Source organism: Prionailurus bengalensis, chromosome B3, assembly GCF_016509475.1.
Source record: "Prionailurus bengalensis isolate Pbe53 chromosome B3, Fcat_Pben_1.1_paternal_pri, whole genome shotgun sequence".
Classification (NCBI taxonomy): Eukaryota; Metazoa; Chordata; class Mammalia; order Carnivora; family Felidae; genus Prionailurus; species Prionailurus bengalensis.
Genome location: NC_057355.1, coordinates 19,309,417 through 19,336,459, shown reverse-complemented (window position 1 = coordinate 19,336,459; position 27,043 = coordinate 19,309,417). Strand labels below are relative to the sequence as shown.

Here is a 27,043-nt window from a genome sequence, read left to right as displayed (position 1 = left end):
TGTGAAACCCAAAAGCCAAAAAGAAAAGATGATAAATTTGAGTATATTATATAAAAAATGCAAAAACATCATAAGCAAAATCAAAGGGCAAAAAACAAACTGGAAAAAAAAACCTGACAAATCATTTCATAGAACTGGAGCTAATTTCTCTAGCATTTAAAGAGTTCCTGGTGGGGGCGCCTGGGTGGTGCAGTCAGTTAAGCGTCCGACTTCAGCCAGGTCACGATCTCGCGGTCCGTGAGTTCGAGCCCCGCGTCAGGCTCTGGGCTGATGGCTCAGAGCCTGGAGCCTGTTTCCGATTCTGTGTCTCCCTCTCTCTCTGCCCCTCCCCCGTTCATGCTCTGTCTCTCTCTGTCCCAAAAAAAATAAAATAAAACGTTGAAAAAAAAATTAAAAGAAAAAAAAAAATAAAGAGTTCCTGGTGCCTGGGTGGCTCAGTCGGTTGAACTTCCAACTTCGGCTCAGGTCGTGATGTCACGGTCTGTGAGTCCAAGCCCCGCATCCGGCTCTGCACTGACAGCTCGGAGCCTGGAGCCTGCTTCCGATTCTGTGTCTCCCTCTCTCTCTGCCCCTCCCCCATTCATGCTCTCTGTCTCTCTCTGTCTCAAAAATAAATAAACATTAAAAAAAATTAAAGAGTTCTTAGAGGGGTATCTGGGGGGCTCAGTCTGTTAAGCATCCGACTCTTGATTTCGGCTCAGGTCATGATCTCAGGGCTTGTGAGATCTAGTCTCACTTATGGCTCTGAGCTGACAGTGCAGAGTCTGCTTGTGGTTCTCTGTCTCCCTCTCTCTCTCTGTCCCTTCCCTGCTCTCTATCTAAAAATAAATAAATATTTAAAAATAAAAAATGAGTCCTTGGAAATGATAAGAAAAATTACCAGAAATATAAGGAAAAAATATGCAAAGCACCTGCAGAGTTTACGGAAAAGGGACTGCAAATAGCTTTTAAACATGATAAGATGTTCTGCCTTACTCCTTATAAGAGATACATGCGTATTAAAACTAAGTGAGATACGGTTCTTAACTCTCGGATGGGCAAAATCCATATCCTATTAGCAAGGCTGGAGAAACAGACAAGCTCACACAAGGTTGGTATAACATAAGTTGGTTCATCCTCTTCGAAGGTAATTTGGCAATGCTTGCAGAAATTACAAATGTGCTCCCACTCGGTAATCCCACTTGGGGACTCTGTCCCACTGATGTCCTTGTATGTTTACAAAATGACATACAACATCGTGTGTAACTGCACATACTGACATGTTCATCAGAACACGTCATTTGAGGGGTGCCCTGATGGCTCAGTTGGTTAAGCGTCTGACTCTTGTTTGGGCTCAGGTCATGATCTCACAGTTTGTGGGATCGAGCCCTGCGTCAGGATTTGCACTGACAGCGCAGATCAGGATTCTGCTTCAGATTCTCTTTCTCCCTCACTCTCTGCCCCTCCCCCACTAGCACACGCATGCATGCACATGCTCTGTCCCCCTCTCTCTCAAAAATAAATAAACTTTAATTAGAAAAAGAACATAGTGGGGCGCCTGGGTGGCGCAGTCGGTTAAGTGTCTGACATCAGCCAGGTCACGATCTCGCGGTTCGTGAGTTCAAGCCCCACGTCAGGCTCTGGGCTGATGGCTCAGAGCCTGGAGCCTGTTTCCGATTCTGTGTCTCCCTCTCTCTCTGCCCCTCCCCCGTTCATGCTCTGTCTCTCTCTGTCCCAAAAATAAATAAACGTTGAAAAAAAAAATTAAAAAAAAAAAAAAAAAGAAAAAGAACATGGTAAGGGCGCCTGGGTGGCTCAGTCTGTGAAGCATCTGACTTCGGCTCAGGTCATGTTCTCTCGGTTCATGAGTTCGAGTCGAGCCCTACATCAGGCTCTGTGCTGACAGCTCAGAGCCTGGAGGCTGCTTCAGATTCTGTGTGCGTGTGTGTGTCTCTCTCTGCCATTCCCACATTCATGTTCTGTCTCCATCTCAAAAATAAATACAATATTAAAAAAAAAAAGAACATGTGATTTGAATCCTGGTGAATTCATAAAGCAGGATTCTATGTACCTGTGAAAAAGAATGAGGCAGGTTCTCATGGCCTGGTATGGAAAGGTCTTCAAATTTCTTATTAGAACACAAAAACCAAGGTGCAAGCAGTATAGATGTCATAGTTATCTTGTGGGTGAAAACGGGAAATCAGAACACATATTCCTGTTTGCTTATATATACATAAAGAAATTCTGGAGGGCTATGTGAGAAACTAAGACTGTGGGGTACCCACGGAGGGAAGGTTAAGAACCAGGTCTGTGCAAGAGGAAGAAGGATGGAAGAAAGACTTTTCTCTATTGACATTTAGATGTGCCCTAGGTTTTAACTCCTGTGTCTGCATTCCCTCCTAGAGAATGAATTTAAACAACTGTAATGGATCCAGGAATATCTCAAGGTTCTCTCAATTTGTCTCTGGATGAACCTGGTCTTGGGTTAAAAGTTCCAGGACTGCTCTTTCCTCCTCCCCAGAGGCCAAGAGGGCTTGTAGGGCTTTATCAAACTATGGGTCCTGAGTGGCTGTGACCATTCTCTGCCTGTAAGACCAGACTTCTCACCTGTCTGTCCTATAGGCAGTGCTGGGGTCCCCGTGGAAAGCCTGCATATCCAGACTCAACTTTTCCTGATGAGTCCATGTGAACACATTGTCTAAATCTAATAGTCCTCCAAGAAATGGCAGCTGGTGACTTCCAGTGCTGGAAGAAGACCTGCCAGAAGTGAATGGCCCGGTGGGGCACAACACCAGAGACGGAGTCAGACGGACCCCGAAGGACAGGTGGAAAGTTGCACTGGGCTCCGCTGGAGAGGGCACCGGATCCTGCCCCCACCAGGTGGCCTGTGCAGTGTTTATGTGCCTCGTTGCCAAATAAACCTAAGAGATTTTGGAGCATTCGGCAAAGCAACTGCCTGCAGTGGACACCGATCTAGGTCAGCTAGCTGTTTTACAGGCATGAGACAGACAGGACTGACTATTTGGACAGCTGTAAATCCTCTCTGAGTAAAAATCTTATTACCATAGATGAAAAAGCACTTTGGGAGAAAAAAATCCAACAGTGTCCTAAAATAATATGCTGAGGTTAGGCGGCTTAAGTGAGCTTTCAAAAGGACTTTTAGCAGCAGCATCAAAAGCACCGACGAAATCAACACCCATTCTGCTTGGATCTGCTCTCTTGGAAGAGGTTTCTGTATCTGGCTTCAAAAGTCAAGCCTGGAGCCTTGGAAAGAGACTTATGAATAATGATGGGGTGAAAGGGTTTCCTTACTATGGGATCAGCTCACATATTTCCCACGGAGTCTGGATTAGCTTTACAATGACGGTGGGTTTGATAATGACTTGTGGCCATGTTTGCATTCAGACCTGAAATCCAACCAAGGCCACTGGACAACTTTGTGTCACTGGCCGCTGGGTTTGGAGCTGAGGTCTGGCAGGGTGGGGAGTTTTGGCCACAAGCTGAGATGCTTCTCTCCACCAGGGTCACATGGCATTGGAGCCACAGAGCATGTGGGCTGGGAAAAGGCAAGGATGGGCACTGTGGCCAGAAATGCACCTTTTCCACGTGGTCCTCCCCCTTCCCCAGCCAGATAGTCCCCACGGGATGGTCAAGCAAGACCTGACCGACGTGACCTGAAGTCATGCACAGACATTCATTGCTACCTAGATCAGGGAGGCTGTCATTTAATGCTCAGCTCCCCTCCTTAAAAAATAAAGACTTATTAGGTGCCTTGAAATATTCATAATATTCATCCATTACTCCCATTTTCCAGACGAGGAAACTGAGGTTTGGAAGGAGCTTGGGACTTTCTCAAAGTCATAGAGCCAAACTTGCACTCAGATCCATGGCTTCCCATGTAAACACCTGGTGCCACTGCAGTGGGTAAGCAGCAAGTTCCCAGGATATAGACATAAGTAGGTGAGTCTTGACACGTGATTTGAAACTTCGTGGCTGGGGCAGGACTTTGGCTACGAGAAAAGTGGGTTGCTGTCGAGCTCTATTTCAGTAATGCATGGGATGGTCAGGCTGCCCTCTTTTAAATATTTATCCATCTGCGAGCACTGCATAATTAGCAAGAAAGTGATACAGGATGTGCCCTTTTAAAGAGGTTATTAAACCTCGTGGTTATGATCATTTTCATCCTGCCGTTAGTTTCGAAAACCAGGCCTCCAGTGACATGTTCCGCCCGCCCAGAGAGGCATCCCGGTTCCCAGAGCCCTCTCCACTGGGGCTCTTTGGTTTCTGACGGTCACCTTGTCCTATAGCACATGTGAGCTCCAGGGCCCGGAGGCTGAGACTGCTCTGGGTACTTTGCCTCTGCTTGCACTTTGCTGCCTTTCGCCCAGGGTTATAACCCCTCTTTTGTAGGGAAACCAGCCAAGTCAGACAGCCTCTGCCTGGGTCTCTCCTCTGGGGATCCTGGTGGCTCAAAAATTGGAGGGTCCTCTTGGCTGGAGGGTGCAAGCATAAGGCCTTCTGATCTGGGAACGCCTCCCTCCTGCCAAGGCCCTGAGCTTGGCATTATTTGCTGCAAAGAGCAACACACAGGGGTGTGTGTCCGCTCCCACTTTAGAAGCCCACAGAGACCTGATGGGACTGCCCTGTCCCTCGATGGCGCCTCAACAAAAGCCTCAGGAGGCAAGCAGCCTCCCTTCTGCTTCAGGAGAGACCGTGGAATCAAAAAGCACCAGAGCTTTAAGGGGCTGTGGTCAAAGGGGCTGCCTGGTCCAGCCTCCAGACGCGCAACGCAGGGTTCCCACACATCGGTAGGTTACCTGGGGCCCCTGTTCTGTTCTGACGTCGAAGGGGTCTCCGACGGGACGTTTCTTGGCGTATTCCACGCTCCGCCTGACGAACTCGGCGTACACCTGCTCCTCCACGAACACCCTCGAGGCGGCCGTGCAGCACTGACCTTGGTTGAAGAACACTCCCTGATGGGCGCACTCCACCGCCAAGTCCACTGGAGGGAGGGGAGCGGCGGGGGCAAGAGGAAGCGATTAAGTCGTTAGGGCCGGACTGGTGACAGCTGCAGCTCTAATTGCCGGCGCAAGAAAACAGGCCCCGGAATGGCTGCGTTTCAGAAATTAATTTTATTCTCGGCATTTCCCAACAGAGAGGATGGGAAAAGGGATTTTCTGGTGCAGTGGGAGTGGGGGGTTAAGTGAGTTCTGGGACTGCTGGACTTCTTTACTATGCTAATGAACTCAGAGAGTTGTAGTAATCCTCCCCTCCACCCACCTCAGTTCACCTGCTCCTGGATCCCTCCCCTCCCCCTCTCGGGAGGACCCCCGTTCTATAGATTAACCTTCGGTAAGTCTGGATGTAGGCCAATTGGTGAGAGCTTAAAAAAAATTTTTTTTTTTAATGTTTATTCATTTTTGAGAGCAAGAGAGAGAGCACGAGCAGGGGAGGGGAGGACAGAGAGAGAAACACAGAATCCGAAGCAGGCTCCAGGCTCTGAGCTGTCAGCACAGAGCGGTGGTGGGGCTGGAACCCAGGAATCCTGAGATCCTGACCTGAGCCAAAGTTGCTGCTTAACAGACTGAGCCACGGAGGCGCCCCCAATTGGTGACAGCCCACATTTTCCACCTTGTGCTTCCTTCACTTTTCAAGTCCTATTAAGCAAGCTTCTTTTGCTTATGAAGCCTTACTAAGCAGCATGAACTCCATGTAGAACTTATATGGGTTAAAAAAGAAAGCAGGGATCCTGCCTCATGGGGGCTGAATCTGAACTGGAGAGCAGGCACCGAGTTAAAACTAGAAGGGTGCTTAGTAAGTAAAACCTTTGGGGATGTGCTTCATGAAAAAGAAGTGCTCAGTGGGTTTCCCTTTAGGGCTCACAGGATGGCCTCTTGTGCCTGCTCCACTGTTAGCTGGTTTTTCCACATCCCCCACCCCTCCAATGCACACACTGCTGCTTAAGACATGCAGCTTTGCCATGAGCAGGTGATCCACAGACACCCAGCACTGCTCTGAGGCAGCTCTGAGGACTGCTGGCCTCCACTTTGAGAACGCAGCCATTGCTCTCCAGCAGGACAGTCTGTAGAAGTCTCTGGATCAGCAGACAGCACCGTAAGGTTCTGGCTTTCCCTGACCCTCTGTGCCAACTGCCCCTCCCGCATCCTGATAGGAGCCAGGGGTAATGGCTGCAAGTGGTGGGGAATGGGGGCATGTCACCATTGACACTATGTCTGGATGCCAGCGACGTCTGAATTTACTTTTGTGGACTGGTGCTGCCTGGATGAGAAGCAGGAAATGGCTACATAGGGTGTTTATGACCCTTGTAAAACCAAGCCTCAAACATGGAAGGGTTTTGTGTTTTAGCTGCAGTTTTGTTGTTGTTGTTGTTGTTTGTTTGTTTGTTTCACCGAGGGGGTAAGAAGATGAGCTGAGGTGCAGACGGGGCACCCAGATATGGTGGCACAAGAATGCAAAACAGGGGTCCTGGCTCTTCAGGATTGGAGTTTGGGAGCCCAAATGTGGCAATACCCAGAACTGTTTCATGTGGCTCCAGAAACCATCAGCAACACTAATGATGCTCCCGCAAGGGCTACCAATCCAGGTGAAAAACGAGCCCTGTCTTCATGCCCAGCTTCCCTCTCCTTCCTTGAAGCTTGTTTCCTCCCTCAGGCCACTCTCCCATTGAAAGCCAGCTTCAAGGAGAGGAAGTCATATCAGTCATTTACACCTTAGCAAGAAATTGGGCCAGGGTCATTTTTCTCAGGGATATTTGTAGTTCCAACCTTATCTGAGCGTGGAATGGAAGGCTTTGTTTTCCGTGAGAGGAATTTCTGGCACCAGTGGGCAGGTGGGAGAGGCTACTCTTTAGGGCGCTTCAGGGTACTTGGGAAGTGACACCTTTGGGCGGCTGACCCTATCAGCAGGTGAATGAATGCCTGATGTGGCCCTTTCTTCCTCCTTCTGGACACAGCAGCCAAGAATAGCATCTATTTTCATATTGTGCATCCATGAAGCTCTAGCAAGACACAAACTGCCCTCAAGCAGCTGGGCAGGGTTGCTTTCTCGAGGTGGAGGGAGAGAGAGAGCACTCAGACCGGGGAAGTAATTCTAAGGGTCAGCTGCCACTGTCCTCTCATCTGTCAGGCCTGAGACAAAGAAGGAAGAAACATCTCAAGTCTTCGGAGAGCCTCGAAGCACTGTAGGAGATACTGACTGTGAGGGTAGAGTGATTAATGCCTGTGAGTGGGGAGCATCTGCCCTGCTCCTCCTTGTCTTGGCCCCCTCCCTGCACACAGGACTCTGGAGAAGAATCTGGACTTGCTCCCCATGGCCCCAGCTCTGCAGGGACAGGCGACGTAAACTTAATCTTCAAAGGCAGAAACAGGCAGCCTCTCCGCCACCACATGGGACATATTTTCCTCCAATGCAGCTTTCTATCAGCAATAAAGCTGGTGTTTTGATCTCCATCTGCCTACTTATGGCAGGACAGCCCAAGGTGGAAAAACAGCCTGTGCGTGCGTGTGTGTGTGTGTGTGTGTGTGTCTGTCTGTCTGTCTCAATTGGTCCTGAATTTGGGCAAGGAAACAGGGAGAGGTTTATGGATCCCGTAAAGCCCCAGCAATGCCCACAAGGGGAGAGACTCACGGTCGGCATCAGCACACACGATACAGGGGTTTTTGCCCCCAAGCTCCAGCGTCACCCTCTTCAGATTGCTCCGGGAGGCGGCTTCTTTAACCAACTTTCCAACCTTCAGGATAAAAAACAGACCAGATGAAACCTCAGATGGGGCCAGGGATGGCCTGAACATTCCAGCCTAGGAGGCAGTGAGCACAGCATGCCCAGGGCTCCCCTGCCTCTCTGCCCAGGTGCCCCGGGCCATGATAGTGTCTTCCCACTCCCTGCATCTCATGCATCAGATCTTGACATCACTGGAATCCTTGGTCCAAACTGTTCCACTTACAGGGGTGGAGTGGGAGCCTTTGGAAGGCCCAGCGGTTCACCCACAGCCACACAGCTGGCTAGGGGCACAGCCAGCTACCCGCTTGTCCCGGTGCCTGTCTGTCCTGGCAGCAGGCTGGTCCTGCTAGTCTGGCAAGGGGCCTGAGGGGACCAGCCCCCACCAGTAGGGGAGGTGGTTCCATGTGGCTCTGTGGTATAATCTCAGGGAACCTCCAAATGTTGGGGTAATAGGGAAGCCGACCTTCAGGATGAGAAAGGGCCAATTCTCTGAAAACAGACTCGACTGAGGCTTCCCCAGGGGGGAGGGAGAGAATGGGCGCGCTGTGCAGTAACAGAGGGACCACCTACCAACCTCCTTCATGTCCCTGATGGGTCTCTCTTATCAATCCACGTACTGCTAGAAGCCAGGCTGGGCCCGTCACACAGCTGGTGCCGCACACTCAGAGCTGGGAAGACTCTCAGAGACCAATGTGCACACAGAGGCTTGGAACCAGGCAGCTAAGCTAGCAAGAGGCAGGGCTGGGCTCTTCTAGGGCTGAGGCCGTTTCCCCAAAACTTGAGTGTGAGTGTGTTTTAAAAATTGTCCAGCTCATGGTTGCTGGACTGGAATGATGCTTGGAATAGTTCCAGAGTGACAGTGATTGTCCCCCGAGAGCAACCACAGCAAGACCAGTCTGCCATGGGCTGGCGATTCCTTGTGGGGTTGAGGGGTGCTCTCACAGGTGGACGGAACAGGGGCACTTAGGGTAGGAAAACGTGCTGAGCGCCCCCCGGCTGTTACGACGCCATGCGGGGCCCCAATTCGGTTCTGACTAGGCTTCTCTAGCAGGTTCACCCCAGCCGGCAGAGGAGGGTGGTTATGGTACTGCCCTCTCAGGCTCCGAGCTGGACGAATCTTAGGGGGAGGAAGGAGACACTCACTGCACGGACAGCGTTTATTCTGTTTATTCTGTGTTCAGTGTTCTTTCTCAAGGATGAAATATTAAAAAATAATTCCACACGCATATGTGTGTCAGTTAAAAGGGGGGGAAGTTCTCATCACCCCTCACCCTGTGGCCCAGGACCTGCCCAGAGGTGGCCACAATTGAGAATTTCTTGGGTACCCTTATGAACGATTTCTATTTCTCCACACCCATGCTTTTACCAGTGCGATCGTCCCGAAGATACTTTCCCACGTTTTTGTGCTTCAATCACAGAAGCGGGACAGTTTTCCTTATTGTAGGGTCTGCAACACGGCATACAGAATGGGTACCGTATACCTGACAGTATACAGGGAATATTTCTGTAAGTAGTTGCTTTGAAATGGCATTTCTGGAGCACAAATTTGACGCTTTCAAATTTGTGGTCAGTGCTGCAACATTGCCCTGCATCTTGGTACTGGGGTAGGTGAGTGCCCATTTCCTGGTAACGTCAATGATATTGGATTCCAATTTTTACCAATCTGATGGACAAAAAAAGAATCTGAATTTCATTGGATTTTGCATGTCAGACAAAACCAGGAACTTAGGTCAAGCTTATTGGACATTCGGTGTTTCTCTTTTCTGAATTACCCATTGTCTTATCATTCAGTGTGCTTTCTGCCCACCCCTGGATTTTTAGGGATATTATGGATTTTAAGCCTCGGAGAGCTGCATGAATTATAACTGGTTTTCTCCCAGCTTGCTATTTATCCTTTCCCTTCAATTGTGATGTTGTTTGTCCTCTGGATGTTTTACATTTTTATTTTATCTTATCTACCAATCTTTTCTTCTAAGGCTTCTGAGTTCTATTAGACATTTATTTAGTTTGGAAACTGGACCAGTGACTTTATTTATTTACTTATTATTATGTTATTATTTTTACTGATTGTTCTGTACTAAATAACACGGTCATATTTAGAAGGATAATAAACCATAGTTCAGCTCCTCAAAGGAAAAGTTCCCAGGTCTCAGATCATGCAGTGACTGCTACTTTTGCCCACAGCCAGTGAGGAAGGTTACCTCTGTAGACCCCGTGAAGGCTAGCTTGCTGATCTGAGGGTGAGAAGACATGGCTGCTCCCACCGTGGGCCCAAATCCTGGCACGATGTTGACCACTCCTGGAGGGAATCCGACCTGGATGGAAATTGAGGTGGCATTCAGAGGAGGACAACGGACCAGCTTCTACCACAGACCATGCTTGGGCCAACAGGCCAACCGCTGTAGGATGTCCATGAGCCCAGCGGCACCCTCACTGGGAAGCCAGGGCCTGGGTCATATGTCCACCCCAGGGCCCAGCCCCACACGGCCAGTGTGTGGGCTGGGCCAGGGTGAGGTGCACACCCTTCCTTCCAGGCAGCACTTAATAACCCAAAAGGGCCTCTGACCAAAACGGCGGTGAGCCTCCACAGCCGAGCACCATTCTGTGCGTGTGCATGAGTGTGTCTGTGTGTATCTGTCTATGTGTGTGTTGGGAGAAGAGAGATACCTTGCTCACAAGCCCCAAGGCTCAGAGGCATCCTCTATGACCTTCAGCTTCATTTTTTAAACCCGCCTCATCAATGTTCCAAATGGCAACAGTGTAATCACTCCCTCAAAGCTCTCAGGCCACACCCCGAACTGGCAGGTCCTCAAGGTGGGGACTGCCATCTCTTCCACATTCATGCCTCCTGCTTTGCACATCTGAGGCCTCTTTATTAACCAAGAATACCGCAAGTGAATGAGGTCGGTGGGGGGTGGGGGGGAGGATGCTATTTAACAAATGTTTAATTAACTTAATATTTAATGCTCTTAAAACACATTATTTTAAAAGGGAAGAATTTAGGACATGGTGCTTGAGTCTTAGTTGTCCTAGGGGCTGTGTTTTACCAGTTCTGTCAGTCTCATGAATATTATGTAATCATGTCCAACATCACCAGTCAAAGGAAAGTGGGAAACTGGTCAGTTCCTGGCCGCTGCTGCAGCCTTACTTCTAAGCGGTAAAGGTCACGCTTCCTGGTCGTATTCGCCCAGCTGAGAAGTGACATGAATGGATCTTTTCTCCCATCCTTCTTCCCTTCCTGTTTCTTTTTTAACCTCTTTGCAGCATACAAGCTGGGCACAGAAGGACTGAAGCATGTTGCCAGGTGTGTCTGGAAGGAGGTGTTTCTTTGGGCGGCTTATTTCCTGGAACGGTGGCTGTCCCGGGGGAGAGGACAGTCGTCGGAGAGCAAGAGCACTGGTGAGTGGGCCCGGCTCGGGGCAGCCGCTTCCGTGGGAGCCCGCAAGACCGTCCCTCCGGGAGAAAACCAGACCATTTCATACGCCACAAATGCAAGGACCAAAGAACCCCCAAATATTTGGCTCCCTCTCAAGTGCCCCTCCTACAAATTCTCTAGACACAACATTTGCTCCTCAACCATAGGTTTGAACCCATAATAAGAGTTAAGTATTCTCATTAGGATCAGTGGGAGGAATAGAGTTTCTTCTAGCTCAGTGACCGCAAGCAGGAGAAAGAATGTACAGTTGCCAAGTGAGACACAGAAGCCCTTCCCTCCCACTCAGCTGTGAGCAGGCTGGCACTGTCACCCGCAGCCCAGCTCGACGGGGCAGCATTATCTGGTGCCGGTGGCCTGGTGCCTGGGAGTGGGAATGTTATCAACAACGCACACTATTGTCTTTCTCTTCTGGATGCCTTACCTCCTTGATCAGAGAGCCCAGATAAAGGGCCGTGAGGGGGGTCTGCTCCGCCGGCTTCACAACTACGGTGTTCCCACAGCAGAGAGCCGGGGCCAGCTTCCACACCAGCATCAGCAGAGGGAAGTTCCACTACAACAGAACACAGAGGAACTCGTGGGAGGGCCTAGATCCACCCTGCTCCCCTGTCCTGGAGGCCCCGCGATGCCTCCCCGAAGGGTATTTGCTTCGCAGGGTCTAGATTTGGGGCATAAGAGGTAACACAGGATGGCAATGATCAGAATTTCATTCCTGGGGCACCTGGGTGGCTCAGTCGGTAAAGCGCCTGACTCTTGAGTTCGGCTCAGGTCAAGATCTCACAGTTCTTGAGATGAGCCCCACACTGGGCTCTGTGATGACAGTGCAGAACCTGCTTGGGATTCCCTTTCTCCTTCTCTCTCTGCCCCTCCCCAGTTCATTCTCTCTCTCTCTCTCTCTCTCTCTCTCTCTCTCTCTCTCAAAGATAAATGAATAAACATTAAAATGAAAAAGAAACTCATTCCTGCCCGGTGCTTCCTAAACTGCATTCTGGGAGATGTTAATAGGTAGTCTTTGCAAAGAGGACTCTGCTGTATGTTTATATTTCTGCTATATGTATATATTTCTTCCCCAGCTCTGTCTGGAATTCCTACCATAGACAACAAACATAAGATCTCAGTTCCCAAGGGTCGATACGCTTGGCTAAATGATGGTATTGTTTTGGGTTCACCCCCTAATGGTTGGGGTCCCCTCTTTCCTGGATCCCCACTTCTTAGCATGCAAATACCATCCTCTTTCCCATCTGACAAGCAAAGCCACACCTTCCCTTGGCCTGTACTGCTTCCAGCAGCTCCCTTCCCTCTCCTCGAAGCTTCTTGGCAGAGCTGTGCCCACATGCCCAGGTCCCCTCCTGTAAGCCCCAGCAGTGGGGCTTCCACTGCACCCAAATCTCCCGACAGCACTGTTGGTGAGCAAATCTAACAGCTGTGTTTCTGTCTTGTTTAATTTCAAGGAAGGAGGTGACCCCATTGATCACAGGAATGATCAATGTCTGGGAATGTATTCCATTCCTGGGATGCCCTTGACCCTTGCTGCTCAGACTTCTCAGTGGGACCCCCTGATAGTCTTTGGGATTTGGCCCCAGGTCCTCTCCTGTCACTCTACAACCCCTCATTGGACGACCCCCCTCCCACCTTGATTGGTGGGAACACCTTTGTCCTGACCATTGCCCGTGGGTAGCTCCAACCCTCACCTCTCTCTTGAGCTCTAGACCCAAATACGCAAATGCCTGATGGGACCCACTGGCCCCTCTGCCTCACCTGCCCAGACTTACCTTCATCTTTCACTTCACTCCACCCAAACCTACTTCTCCCCCCGTCTTCCTCAAATCAACCAGCAACACGATCCACCCAATTCCAGCCAGGACTCACCCCCAACCTCTGATCAGCCACTGAACTCCACCAACTCTATGTCCTTAGGAGCTTTCAAATCCATGCTTCTTCTAGGTCCTCAAATATTTCCTGTCTTATCATTTTCTTGGCGGGGATACCCCCCTCAGCCTTTTAAGTGACCTGCAAGTTTCTCAGGGACAAGGGCTGGACCCTTTTCCTTCAGGTCTTCAGTACCTGGTACCCTGGTGCCATGCCTGGCACACAGTGGACTCTCAACCATTTGCTGAATGCACATATCTCCTTCGTCCCTGGGAGCACATTTCCAATCCTCTCCGTACACTGTCACTTGTCTGCCCAGCCTCCCGCCCTGGTGTTGCAGTGGCCCGGGGCTTCCTCCAACAGATGGGCAGCATTACCACATTCCCTGGCTCCTGCCAGGCTCCCCACTGCACGGTGAATACAGTCCCAGGCCCTTGGCAGCCACAGCCCACTGGGTCTACACCACCTGATGTGTACACTTCCTCTTCCTCACTTTGTCCCCATCTAAGTGTGGCCTCACCAGCTGTCCTTGCCCTCCAAGTAGCCCAGACAACCCTACACCTTCACTCAGGCTATTCCTGCTGCTTAGAAAACCCACTTTCCTATTGAACCACTCTTTCTCATCCTTCAAGGCTGGCTTATGAAACCACTGCTCTAGGCTAAGCCTGCTATTCCTGAGCCCTCTGCTTGGAATCCATGGTGCCTTCTCTTGTGCTCCTGGGGTCAGCCCCTTGAGAACAGGAGCGGGATCTAATCTATCCTGATAACTCTAAAGCACTGAACTCCATGCCACAGAGCAAATGCTCAGTTAATGCTGATGTGATCAAATCAAAACACATCAGAAACAGGTTCCAAAGGTTACAGGGGAGTGGGGCGGGATCTACATGGATCTATCCAGAAAAGTCATCATACTTACCGGAGTGATGGCTCCACACACACCTATAGGTTCATGCCTGGTGAAACATACAACGTTGTCATCTGGAAGAGGTTACATGGATGAGAACACACTGGGATTAATCTAGGTTAAGGATTTTACGTAGCAAAACAACAAGAAACCCAGAAGCCCACAATGGGATCAGCTCCAAGTCTTGTCTAGTCTATAAAGAAGTGATTTTGAACTCAATTTTAAAAGCAAACTTCCTGGGGCGGTGCCTAGGTGGGGTTCAGTCAGTTAAGCATCCAACTTTGGCTCAGGTCATGATCTCACAGTTCATGAGTTCAAGCCCCAAATCAGGCTCTGTGCTTATAGCACAGAGCCTGCTTTGGATCCACTGCTCCACCGCCCCTCCCCCACTCATGCTCTCTTTCTCTAAAATATAAGTAAACATTTTTTTTTTTTAAGTAAAATTCCTTGGGGTGCCTGGGTGGCTCAGCCGGTTAAGCTCCGACTTTGGCCCAGGTCATGATCTCACGGTTCGTGAGTTTGAGCCCCGAGTCGGGCTCTGTGCTGACAGCTCAGAGCCTGGAGCCTGCTTCCAATTCTGTGTCTCCTTCCCACTAGCTCGCACGAGCGTGTGGTCTCTCTCTCTCTCTCTCTCAAAAATAAATGAACATTAAAAAAAGAATTAAAAAAGAAAAAACTCCTTAAGAGAAGAAATCAGCACAGCACTATTTCCTTTGGGGACAGGGAAGGCGCCTTGAAGGGGAAACCAGGGGTGCTATGAAGAGGCTACCTAGAGTGATGAGAAGACAGGGCCCCCAGAAGGCCCAGATGAGGCTAGGAGTCTTGTGCTGGCTCACCTGTGGGGATGGTCCGTCCCTGTATTTTGTCAGCCCACCCTGCAAAGTATCTGAGGGTTTTCACACAGCCCTCTAGGTCGATGAAAAAGGCATGAAGGAATGGCTTCCCTGTGTCCATTGTTTCCAGGGTCTGCAACATGAAGACAGCATCTATTTTAGACATAGTTTCCCTTTTGGCTGTCGGGCTGTTAAAGACAGGGGACAGGGGAGAAGAGCACAGCCCTAGAACACTGTGTGTGCAATGTTCTGCGTGTCCCTTCAGAAAGCAAGACACACATTTCCCATAAGACCTATCTCAGACGGTCGAGGATTTCTTTCCCTTCAAAACACCTCGATCTGGGGGGGCTGGCCAGAGCATGGGCAGGTGTCCCCGTGAAGGACAGTGGATAGAAGTCTGATCTGGAGCCTCACTGGGAAGGAGGACACAGTAGCATTTGGTCTTCTGTCTGGAGCACAGTTGTCTCGCTCTGTGACCTGGCCACACGTTGTGCATTTCCCGGGAAGCTCCTGGAAGGTTAGGCTTTGGGGAGGCTGGACAAAGGCTGGCTTCCTCTGACAAAAGGGGGGATGCGGTTCTTCTTTCTTGGCTAGGCTGACCCCAGTGGCTGTGGAAAGAGTGACAGAGCCCCAAAGGGTAGTGCCACCAGCCAAAGGCGCAGTCCTCCCCAACTGGGCTGCCCAAGCCGGATGCGCCGTCGGTCGGAAGGGAGCAGGCTCGCCCTTGGCAGTGAGGGAGGTGATTACCCAGGGCGAGTGCGCAGCCACTCAATGGTCCAGATTCTTTTCTATTTCCAGCCGGGGTTTAAGAGAACCTCTTTGTCCCTTGGACAAGCGGCCCCAGTTGAGTCCAGCGCTGAGACCGCCTGTCATCCATTCATCCATCTCTGCAGGAAGTGGCCACCCTGACACATAGCCTGGGGCTGGATTCTCATTTTAGCGTCGATGCAGTGAGAGGGTGACTTACTAGGGAAGAAAGGCCCCCTCCACGTGCACCTGTGTGTGCCTTATCTCTGAGCTTGACACCTGTGTTCCCACGTTGAGGTGCCGACACCACGGCTAATGGAGCCAGGTGACACCCAAGGTCACCTGGTGGGTCAGTGGCACTGAATTCAGGGCATCAAACTTCTAGCCGGCATAGTGACCACTCCTGAGGTCATTTGCATCTGGGAAGATTGGAGAATGGCCACACAGGGTGCTCGGGGCAGCTCTGTCAGAACTGGGGTTCCAAGCATTTCTAAACAGGAGCAACCGCTTCCCTTGCTGAGCTGCGAGCCCCTGAATCCCTCTCTGCCTCAGTTTCCTCATCTGTAAAATGAGAATAATCATAATAATAATAACAATAATACTAATAACTACTACTAATAGTAGTACTTGTCTCATGGGGCTAGTGGGGGGGCTAGAGCAGGGCCCACCCACAGGAAGTGCCATGTTAACTGTTGCCGGTGACAGCTGTATGATCATGATCATCTTCCTTTCAGGAGGCTTCGTTTTGCGCAATTCTTACTTGGGGACACTGAAGAGAGAGGACTGTGAGTTGCTGAAGATGACAGGGCTGGTCTGGGTTTGGGGTGTGTCCCACCCCCAGCGGATGCTGTTCAGGGACCAAGTGAGGCCAACGTAAGATCCAGTGTGCCGTCCCTTATGCTCCTATCAATTCCATGTTGAAACTTTTATCTTCCCACAGGAGACCCAAGCATTGCAAATAACGTCCCAAAGTCCAGGACGGGCCTACTCCTGACGGCATCTGCATATCTGTCGATGGAATGAGGGAATCATTCTTGGCCTTTTTCTGGGATGGGACAAGGAGGAGAAAGGCAGAAGACTATGGCGTACCATGGTAGGGAAGTCCTGCCTCCAGTCCTGGCTTACCTCCTCTGGCTGGATAACCTTGCACAGGCTACCTAACCTCTCTGGGCCTCAGTATCTTCATCTCTGAAACGGGATAATGAATGTGCAGGCCAAGTGCCCAACACAGGCCTGGTACATGGTGAGGATTCAGCAAGCATCGGCTAGCTGTCACTATTAACTTGGGCCACTTTGCTTCCCAGAGGGATGACATGAATTTGCCAGGTTGGTTTTATGGAATCTGTCCAAGCAAAACCAGGGTCATAATAGGTTTAGACAGGAAATTCTTTTGAAACGTTAAAAAAAAGAAAAAGAAAAAGAAAAAGAATCGCAGATGAGTGTAAGGGGTTGAACCTGGGATATCAAGTGTTAGCTACTGATTGGGACTTGTAAACAGTTATTGTGGCTGGACCAGGAGTGAACCGCAGCCGCTCTTGCGTTTACTTCCTCTAACATTTTAAGAGAAAAATATGCCTTCAGAAAAACGAATGCATCGTAACCTTCAGATACTAAAGAATGAGGCAAAGTGCGAAGGAACCTGTCCCTTCACTCAAGTCAGTATTCCAAGGCTTAAAATGAGGAGGCCCAGAAATGGGGCTTGGGTTGAAAAGAGAGTCAACAGGGAGGGCCCCGATTTGGGGCGCTTCCAGAGAGAGCACCCACAGAGCCAGAGTCTGGGCCCCAGGTGCCTCAGGAAGGGGGAGAAAGCTGGGGCTGCCGGATCGCCCACATCTGTTTCTAAACATTGAACACAGAAGTAAATACGTAGCTCTGTCAAAACCACTGAGCCGGCAAGAGAACATGATGGAAAGAAGCACTACGCTGCATGAAAATGCAAGAAAACGATATCAAGGTGGAGGGTGAGGGTATTTTCCTATGATGTGGTCCTGGTTTGAAAAACATATTTCCCACTAATTCTCTTGTTCCTTTCACGATGTGGCAAAGAGCCGGATCTTGTTTCTCGTGCACAGCCAGGTCCTGACAACACAGGCAACTCGCTCCGTCTATCACGACCCAGTCCTGCTGGGCCCGTGGGGCGGGCTGCCGGCGAAGGTGGTTCTATGGCCACTGCTCCTTAAGACGATACTGACAGTTGAGGACAGGGTGGGGAGGGGTGCCCAGGGCACATCCTCTCCCGCCTGCTATTAGTCCCCACGGACATTGCAGACTGATGAGCTCATGCTGGGTGAAAACAGAAATGTTTTTGAAAAAGCCAGTCTGGCAGCTTGAGAGTTGAGGCTGGCTTTCGTTGCAGGAAGAAACCAGAGGCTCCTCGGACAGAAACGCTGACCTTGAGAGGGAGCCACCCCTCACCCAGATTTGGGGCACACATGCCGGACAAGGGCCGACTGGGGAGGAAGGAAGGAAGGAAGGAAGGAGAGCTCAGGTCTCTGTGCAGACACACCCTCTGGGCATTGCACCTAAGAGCAGGACCTGAGATGCAGGGTTCTTGAGCCCTCCACCCCCAAAACACACATCCAGGGACAAAAACAATCTCAGTGTCCTGGATGACGCTGTTCTCCATGACGGTAGATATTCTATGGCTCGTTCCAGACACCCGATCAAGAAAGGAAAGAACCATTTTTCCAAATCAGAGGCTGAAAAGGAGATTTTTCTCCCCTACCAACTGGGCCTCAAGGTTTGGAGCAAGTTTTAAACAGGAGTCAAAGCCATAGGAGGGCAGCATGTGGAGGGTGCAGAGGACCTCAAGGCAGGAGATGGCCCTGAAATTTCCTCTGCTCACTCATTGCAAGACTAAAGGAAGGTCTTAGGACCCCTGTGAATAATGCATTTACAACCTATAATTGTCTTCACAGTCTGGTCTGATCGGAGCAGCCCTACCTCATGGGGTGGGCGGAATTCATGTACCCATTTTGCAGCAGCAGAACTAAGATTACTAGAAATTACTGGCCAGGAGGGTATAGAGCTGGGTGTGCAGCATTATTTATGAGGAATGCTGTTACCAATAATACCTGTCATCTAGTTAGTGATTACTGCATGCCAGGACCTCTGCTAAGGATTTTAAATGGAGCAATCTCACAACATTTAAATACAATTCTTACTGATATCTTCCACAAAGAAATATATGCTCAGAGAAGTAAAGCAACTTGTCCAAAGCCACGCAGCTAGCAAGTGGCAGAGGTGGGATCTGAATTGATTTTTAAGTCATGGGGAACAGTTTTTTTCTATGTTGAATGGCAACATTTATCTTAATAAATATTCAAAAAATATATACACCAGCACATTAAATCTGTAATGTCATGGGTATTGTCACTTAGGAGGAAGTTAAACTTAACTTTGAAAGAGATCTCATGTGAAAAAAAAGTTAATGTCATAAACATACAGGTGCAGGGCCAGGATATGGCCTAGCTCATCTGGCTGGCTGTGACTATGAGTCTGGGAACCGCCAACGCAGCTGAACTGCATTCAGGCAACTTCTTGGTCCCGAATGTGAACTTCAGGGGGCAACAGTCTGACTTCAAAACCAAACAGGTGATGGCGGAGGGCGTGGACACGTGCCTACTGCCAGAGAGCCATACCTCAAAGGGCCTAACACATCCACTTCCACACAAAACCAGTGCCCTGGGTCTCCCCCACACTCCGTGGGGGACAGGCCCCCTCTGTGAGGCCAGCCAGTCGTCCCACACCTGCCCGCCGACGCGCGCGTACTCACAGCCAAGACGGTGCGGTCCCTCTCCACAAGGTCAGCCAACTGATTCAGCAGCCGGCCACGGCCCAGCGCATCCAGGCGGCGCCATGGGGAGCCCCTCTGGAAGGCGGCTTGTGCGGCCTCCACTGCCTTGTCCACGTCCGGCTGAAAACCAGAGTGAGTGTATCATCTTTTGCTGTGACTGCATTTTGGGAGAACTCAGCTGTCCGTTCCGGAGAACAGCAGAGACCTGCCTCCATCACACAAGCAGAGGAAGGGGGTTGGTGGCAATCGGAAAATGGCAGCTACGTTTCAAATCTCTGGACCTGTTCAGGGCTTCAGTGTGACTTTCTGCTTCTTTACATCTTAGGTCTTTTTCAAGATTCCCACAATGGCCAAGCATGAACCATCCTTCTGATTATAAAAGCGTTTTAAAATAGTTTCTAAAACTACCGACCTTAATTATTTTTCTTGGTGACCCAAGTAGGAAAAGATTTTTCCACTTGCTAGCTCAGTCTGGACACACACTCCCGCAGTTATTCAATTAGGTGGGGAAATGTCTGTCTTTTTATTTTAGCTTGGCATTGTATTCAAGCTGAGGACTCTGGTCCCATAGTGAGAATGGGGCAGGAGTGCTTCTTGGGAACTGACCACATCGGAAAAGTCCACAGACGGGGAGGATCTGGAACTTTTCTCTCCCTTCAGCCTCACCTACCCCCCTGGGGGCAGAAGCATTGCACCATTTTATAGACAAGGAACTGGATTTTCTGCGCACCCATAGAATTATAATCAAAACTTCTTCGTAAAAGAAAGGAGGTGAGAATTATTTAGAGTTGTTTAAGGTCACCCATTCTTATTTCAGGAAAATGAGTTCAAGGCTCTGATTGCTGATGGGCAAAAGCTCATCCCCCAGGCCCCTCAGAGCCTCATTTCCCTAGGAAGGTGATGCCAGATGCAATCAAGAGGGGGACACCACCAAGATTCTCTGTCTCCAAAGCATGCTTGGAGGCCACCGAAAACTTGGGCAAAGGAGATATTATGACTTTGAATTCCTTGTTCCAGGCTCTGGGAGCCAGAGCCTCTCCAGGCACAGGGGACAGGACAGCCTCTGATTCCACGGGCTCAGAGCACTCACCCAGACCAAGAGAAAAGCCAGAGCCTGAGGCAGGGATCTCATTCTCCTCCTTGATTCCTGTGTAATGATGCACCTGGGAATCACCCACTGGGAATCCTGCTCTGTGCCCCCACACCCCAGCCACCCCATGTACTGACATCATATAAAGACGAGCTTCCCGAGGCTATTATCTTTGTAAATACAGCTTAGCCTGAAGCACTACACATAGAAGGGTCTGTATTTCCTGCCTGGCACAGAACTATTACTGGTGGGATCAAATTCAAGCCTATTTTACACATGTCTTTCACCCTGTCCACATTCGACATTACCCATACGCTTATAAGAACATCAGATGATTACTCTAGTGGTGGAGGAGAGGTTTCAATTTCCCTTCCCTCCTTAGGAAAGCTTTACCTTCAACATTTCTTCTAATGGCACGTATATTTAAAAGATACTTTCCGGCTTTGAAACGTATCAAGGACACATCCAGAAGACATAGATATATATGCATAATTATATAGTTTTACGGTTATATAGTTGTTTTAAATAGTTATAAAGACTATAGCTTTACATGATCATTTCAGGTTCTGGCAGAAGAGAAATCTGGCCACTGAGTCTTTTTCCCTTCAAGACTTTTTTTTTTTTTTTTTTTTTAAGTGTCTCCTGCCAGAATGCTGCATTTGGGTGAAACACACCAGCCGGAAATGCTTTCTGGAAAGATTCTTTAATGCCTCCAGGTTCAAATAATTGATAAAAACCTTTCCTTTATCCCTGTGCTGAGGAAAGCTGAGGTCATCCTTATAGATGGGGAAACATCTATCAAAGGAGAGTGACTGTTTGCAGTGGATTGTCCCTAATTGATCCCATTCTGGGCCATGTGTCTGGGAAGCAGCTAACTTAGGTCGTACCCGGAGGACAGGCCCGTTCTTTCTTACAACTGAGCCAAACTGCCTCCTTATCCTTTAATTATCGGCAATTTAATTACTTGGGGGATGGGGGGGTAGGTGGAGCACTCACCTTATCTCCTTCTTCTACTTCACATATTTTTTCTAGAGTTGAAGGATTATATGTGGCAAACTTTTTTCCACTCTTGGATTCGTGCCATTCATTGTTGATGAATATCTAACCAGGAAAGGAAGTTGTAATGCATTAGGGTTAAATCAAAATCATATCATTCCAACATGCTGAGGACCTTAGGTAATGTCTTGTCCTTTCCCCACCCCCCTGGCACCTACCCACCCGCCCACCCCTTTATAGATGAGACCTGGAGGGGAGGTGGAGTCCCACGCCCACCCCGGAGCACCCTCAGAATTAGAATCCAAGTCTCCTAACTTCTAATGCATTCTCAGAGAATTACTTTTTGTCATAATGAAACTAAAGTCATTTAGAATTTTTCTAAAATGTTGTCTCTCTCTTTTTAAAAAGCATTAATATGGATTCATGGAAGAATGGCTAGCGGGTATAGGTTAAATCCAACACCCTCATAGAGTTTGGGCGAAGACTAAATAGGTTTGGACCTATAAGTGCCAAGGAATCACCTACCCCCGAAGGGTAGGTCGGCAGTGAGCACTCCCTTCTGCCTCCTTCTCGCGGAAACCCCCAGCCAGATTGCCAAGGAATTGGCTTTCTACAAGGATCTCACCATAATCCCTAATCTTTGTTAAATGTACATTGGCACTCCTCCCCCATTCTCTTTAAAATGTCTATGTTCATGTTGGGCTTGATAAAAGCCAGTGTTGGAATACAAAGATAAATATCTGGGTTAGGAAATAGTCTGGTTATATGAAAAGATGTAGCAAATAGTCATTTATATCTAGAACCAAGGAATTAACCCACAGAAATCATTTAGCTCGGGGTCTCAATTACCTAGAACACAACCGAGAAGAAGGATGTTAAAAATAAAAAGACATCATGAGCACACGAAAAGGAATTCACAAAGTTCCCACGCTGAAATGTATGTACTATTTACTCTTACTTTACTCTAGCTGCTAACTACCTTAAAAAAGCACCACATTAAAAGAGAGGGCTTTGGGAAAGGAATGAGGAACAGAGGTGACAGCTAACATACAAAACACGTTCTGACAGCGTGGAGGCCCCCGTAACCCAGAGAGGACAGACGATCTGCTGCTGTACCAGCTTGGGACAGCCTTGTCATCACAGCCCATCATGGCGTCACAAAGACCCCAGTCACAGACGTGGGTAAGACACCTTAGAAGCATTTCCATCAATAATTTCTAGGTACAAAGCTAGCTTATCAAAGTCCATTTCTACATCTATATGCATATCTTTTGCTTCCCTTTCATTAATTTTCAAAGAATTGTGTCACTCCAAGGGCTATTTTCAATTGCTGTGAATTTTATTCATTAGGTACACTTGACTCCCCAGTGATGATAGGCAAGCAGAGCGACATCTCATCCAGCTTGTGCATGGCTTGATTACGGTCTCTGTCCTGGACTCTGCTGTAAAAATTCCAAAGCTCACTGAGAAGGAAGTGCGCTCTGTGAAGCTGCTGGGGGAAGACCATTTTGGTAACTCTCTCTGAAAGCGGGGAAGTCTCATCATGGCGGGGACAAAGCACAGAAGGCCAACTCTTGCCGGGGCAGGTGGGCAGAGGCACCTTGTCCCCCATGTGGAATCCAGGGCTGAGGGCATCCCTTGCCTGTAGGACGTGCCTGTCTGACTTCTGGAAGCTCAGCTTCTTCAACATGAGGCCAGGCCCCCAGGGAAGCACGTGGAATAAGCCAGGCTACAATTACAGGTTTATTCTTCCAGCTGAAACCAAATCCAAGCGTTCACTTTTGCCATCCAGCGAGCAATCACTCGGTAACAGCGAGAAATTAATAAGTGGGGAAGAGGGGTTCAGTTAGCGCAGGGACGAAAGCAGAGCCAGAGCGGGGCGGGGGGGGGGGCATTTGTCGGAAGATGAAATTTCGTGGGTTAGCAAATAGAGACTGTTAGTGAAAACTGCTGATTCTGGGTCCTTCCTGGTATCAATTCCAAGGGGGAGGGAAATGAGAAGACGGTAGAAGAGAATATAAATAAGGAAGATGGAGACAGATTGCAACGATCAGATGTCTGTTATACTTCATCTCCAAGCATGTGCCTCCAAAAAAAAAAAAAATTACTTGGTCGGTCATGACATTGGTCTGTAGTCCCTCCTAACCAGCAACTTAAACAACAACAACAACAACAACAACAACAACATTCAGACTCCTCAACTTTGACCATATTTTCCCATCACAATGTTGCCAATTTAGCAAGATTTTTTTTTCTTCCTGCTACACTAGTAAAGTAATCTTGGAAGTGGTTTCTAACTGTTGATTTTCTCTCCACGAAAACAAAACAAAAACACAAATAAAGAAGGGGTCAGTAAGTGTGGCTTACCAATTATGCTGCCTGTATTGTCTTGAGCCCCAAATAAGGAGAAAGTCTCCAGAAAAAAAAAAAATGTTCTCTTCCACTTGTGAATTGGTATCAAATAAACCTCACAGAGGTATGAAATTGTTACACCAAGCTGTAGGCGAACTCGAAATTTCCTGAAGAAGAAAGGCGTGTTCTCCGAACTGAGCTGGAAAACCACAGCTGCTCTGAGGAGACCTGGGTCCCGGGTGGAGAAGACGGGGGTCGTGCAAGGGAGGTGTGCTGGCGCCATTTACAGTAACTTCCATTGGACTTCGGTTAAACTCAGAGGAGTATGTTTTCAGAAAAGGAGAGTTGAGGGCAGTTTATTTTTCACAAAAGAGATCATAAAAATGGGAATTTTAGTGAACCAGAAACTCTTAAGGAGAATCTCTGTTACCGGAAGAAATTTTATAAGGGAAGAAAAGGTCCCCCTGAAGTGAAAGAGCTTGGTATCCTCTGAATCTGGGAGGGGGTGCCCAAGGGGATCCTTCCCCCACACCAGGGTCACATAGCAGAGCCCAGTGTTAAAACGGGAGAACAAATGAGGAAGTTCCGACAAGGTCGTCCTTCTGGAAACTGGCCTTACCCTAGGAAATGGCACCCCCAAGGCTGGGGCTCAGACCCGCCATTTCTTCCATTAGCAAGAAGTACCATGAGTCAGGTTTGAAAAATAACCGGCCTTTACTGGCTCACACACTGCACCCCTCCCCACCGCCTGCCCCGGGCCTCGATGGATTCTGCAATTCTGTGTCTCCTGCTTCTTTCCTAGGCCCCTTCTGCTGTCTCTCCAGCCAGAGCCTCCCTCAGCATTGCTCTCCAGGGTTGCTGTCTCTCAGCCACCACCACACAGGCTGCCTGGGCCCTGCAGGTGCTAGCAGTAGGCCTCTGTGGTGGTGGGTCTGCAAAGACAAAACAGGCAGAGGCCTTACCCTCCACAGGGAAGGAGAGTACAGTGGTCTGACATCAGGCCACAGCAGCCATCATCACCCGGGAGCCCCTAAGTCTCCAGGTTCTTTGGAGCCTCCCCCTCCCCATCTCTTCTCAGCCTTAATCACATACCCTGCTCTGTTCCACTAAGAAAAAGGGGCTGCCCAGCAAGACAACAGACTGGCCGCTCTGTGAATCTTCTAAGATCCTTCTCTATATACACTTGTAAAGGGCCGTAAAGAATCGCAGAGAAAGAAACATTCCATGTGGCTTCCTTGTTCTGATAGGACTCAAAAAGGCAGAAAGAAAAAGGACAATAACATAGGTGATTTCTGGGTTCTGCCTCCTTTAAAAAAAAGCCCAAAACTTACGAAACAAAAATAAAACCAAACGTCACCACCACCAACAGGCAAGCAAGCACCAGCAGTGTTAACGATCTACAAAGACGTAGGTACTATTCTTATGTTCCCAGAGCGTGTGGTGGAATTTTTCGCTCCAAAGCTGATACTACTTACGGAAACTACATTAAAAATAATCTCCAGCGTTTATGGTGAAGTGTCTCCACTGATTACAGAGCCCTCTGAAAACAGTTAATTTAAATGTCATGTGATCTGAGGCAGAGCCGACATTAAGTGCCAAGAGACCCAAATCTGAAGGCCACACATAGTGGCCTACAACTTTCTCTGCTTGATTAAAACTATTTGAGAGGCATAATTGCTACTTTTGAAAGTAAAATTGGTGGGGGAATTTTCTAAGTGCTGTGTCAGCTGGAGTTGGGGGCTAGGGATAAGATGCAAATTAAAAAATAAAAAGGAGGGAAGCTGGGGAAAGAGATGCCAACGGAGGCTCTCGGCCTGCGACCCTGCAGCGCTCCCCGTGTCCACGGCCTCCAAACAGCCTCTCCGTGTCCTCCCACGGGACGCGCTCCCGGCAGCCCTCCGCGGCCGGCTCTCCAGGCCTCGCCATCTTCCCTTCTGCCCTAGGCAGGTGATCTCACCGCCCTGCAGACGCCCGGCCTCTCAGCCCCGGCGCAAACCAGCAGAGACTCCACGGGGTGCGGCGGGGCCTTGCCACCAGCGCGGCTTCCCAGGCCCAGTTCGGAGACCTTCGGGAACACATTCTCCGTCTGTCAGCACCAGTGCTTCTGGGCTCCAAGGCAGTTTCACCAGGGCTCACCTTCCTACTTCCCCTCGCTCTGCTGGTAAGCCAGGTAGGCGAGGCTCGGAAGGTACGACGTCTCTCCAGTTGGCTCCCGATGACATGGTTTTGGAGTCTCCAAGTGGCGGGTTCCCAGTGCAGCGCGAGCTCCGTGACCAACTCTCGGTGTTCTCAGGCACCCTCTGACCCTCCCAAAGCGTGGCCCGTTCGTTCCCGGAAACCTTGTCGCAGGGTCTGCGGGAGACGGGCGGGCCCGAGGGGCCGCGGCCCGCACCTCCACTCGCCTTCAAATCGGGCCCTGCAAGGGCACGTCGGGGCCGCGCCGGTGGCAGCCTGGAGCCGCACGGGCGCTGCGCAGCCTCCCTCGCCAGGCTCGGTGGCTTAAAGCGCTGAGCCCCGCCGCCCGAGGGCCCGTCTGGGACGGCAGATCGCGGAGTCGCCTTCGGGATGCGCGGTGGACGCGCTCGCTCCCGGGAGGTCCTGCGCCGGACGCCGCTTGGAGAGGGCCCGACCCAAGCGGAGAGGCTCCGGTCGCGGGAACGCTGGGCGAACTCGACTGAAGGCGCGCTGCCCGCAGCGCCCAGCACCCTCGGAGCGGAGCGGCGGGGCTCCCGGCCTGCTGGCTCCGCATCCCCGCCACCCGGGCCGGACAGCCCAGCTCAGAGCCAGGCGACCGTCGGGTGGGATGGGCGCCCACCTTACCTTGGTAAACTTGACCTCCAGGCTGCGGACGGGGCGCGGCAGGGCAGGCGGCTTCCTGTCCGGCTGCCCGTTCTCCACGGTCCCGTTGGTGGTGGCCATGGCTCTTCTGCGCTCCCTGGCCCGAGGCGCCCGAGTCTGCGGCGCTGGCTCCTGCCTGGATGGTGCGCGGCTTGCTCGCGGGGTGACAGCTCCGCGCCGCTTTATGGAGCGACCCACGCCTCCCGCCCAAGGGGGCCGTCTAATTGGCTGCAGGACCGGAGGAAGGGAGGGCGGGCGGGAGGGGAGGGGGCCGGCCCGCCTCACCCCACCCCGCCCGCCGCCCCTGCGGGAGCCCGGCCACCCCCCGCCCGGCCACCGCGCCGCGCGCGCTCCCCCGCCCCGGAGGCTGCCCTTGGAGGAGCTCCCCCGAAGAGCCACCGGGCCCCGGAAGTGCCAGAGCTCCCGCAGCGGGCCAGAGTAGGGAGCGGGGGCGCCAGGGCCACAG

At 50.3% G+C, this 27,043-nt stretch overlaps 1 protein-coding gene across 1 annotated transcript in view; it reads right to left on the bottom strand.

Moving 5' to 3' along the window:
• ALDH1A3 (aldehyde dehydrogenase 1 family member A3) overlaps positions 1 to 26,800 on the bottom strand; it is a 39,290-nt gene extending 12,490 nt beyond the window's left edge. The window contains exons 1-9 of the mRNA XM_043554804.1: positions 26,560 to 26,800; positions 21,388 to 21,492; positions 19,281 to 19,421; positions 14,762 to 14,891; positions 13,938 to 13,999; positions 11,577 to 11,705; positions 9,921 to 10,034; positions 7,627 to 7,729; positions 4,797 to 4,981 (exon numbers count right to left, since the gene is read on the bottom strand). Coding sequence (XP_043410739.1) covers positions 4,797 to 4,981; positions 7,627 to 7,729; positions 9,921 to 10,034; positions 11,577 to 11,705; positions 13,938 to 13,999; positions 14,762 to 14,891; positions 19,281 to 19,421; positions 21,388 to 21,492; positions 26,560 to 26,658 — 1,068 coding nt within the window. The 5' untranslated portion in view covers positions 26,659 to 26,800. The remainder of the gene's footprint in view (positions 1 to 4,796; positions 4,982 to 7,626; positions 7,730 to 9,920; positions 10,035 to 11,576; positions 11,706 to 13,937; positions 14,000 to 14,761; positions 14,892 to 19,280; positions 19,422 to 21,387; positions 21,493 to 26,559) is intronic.
• Between the last annotated feature and the right edge of the window lie 243 nt (positions 26,801 to 27,043).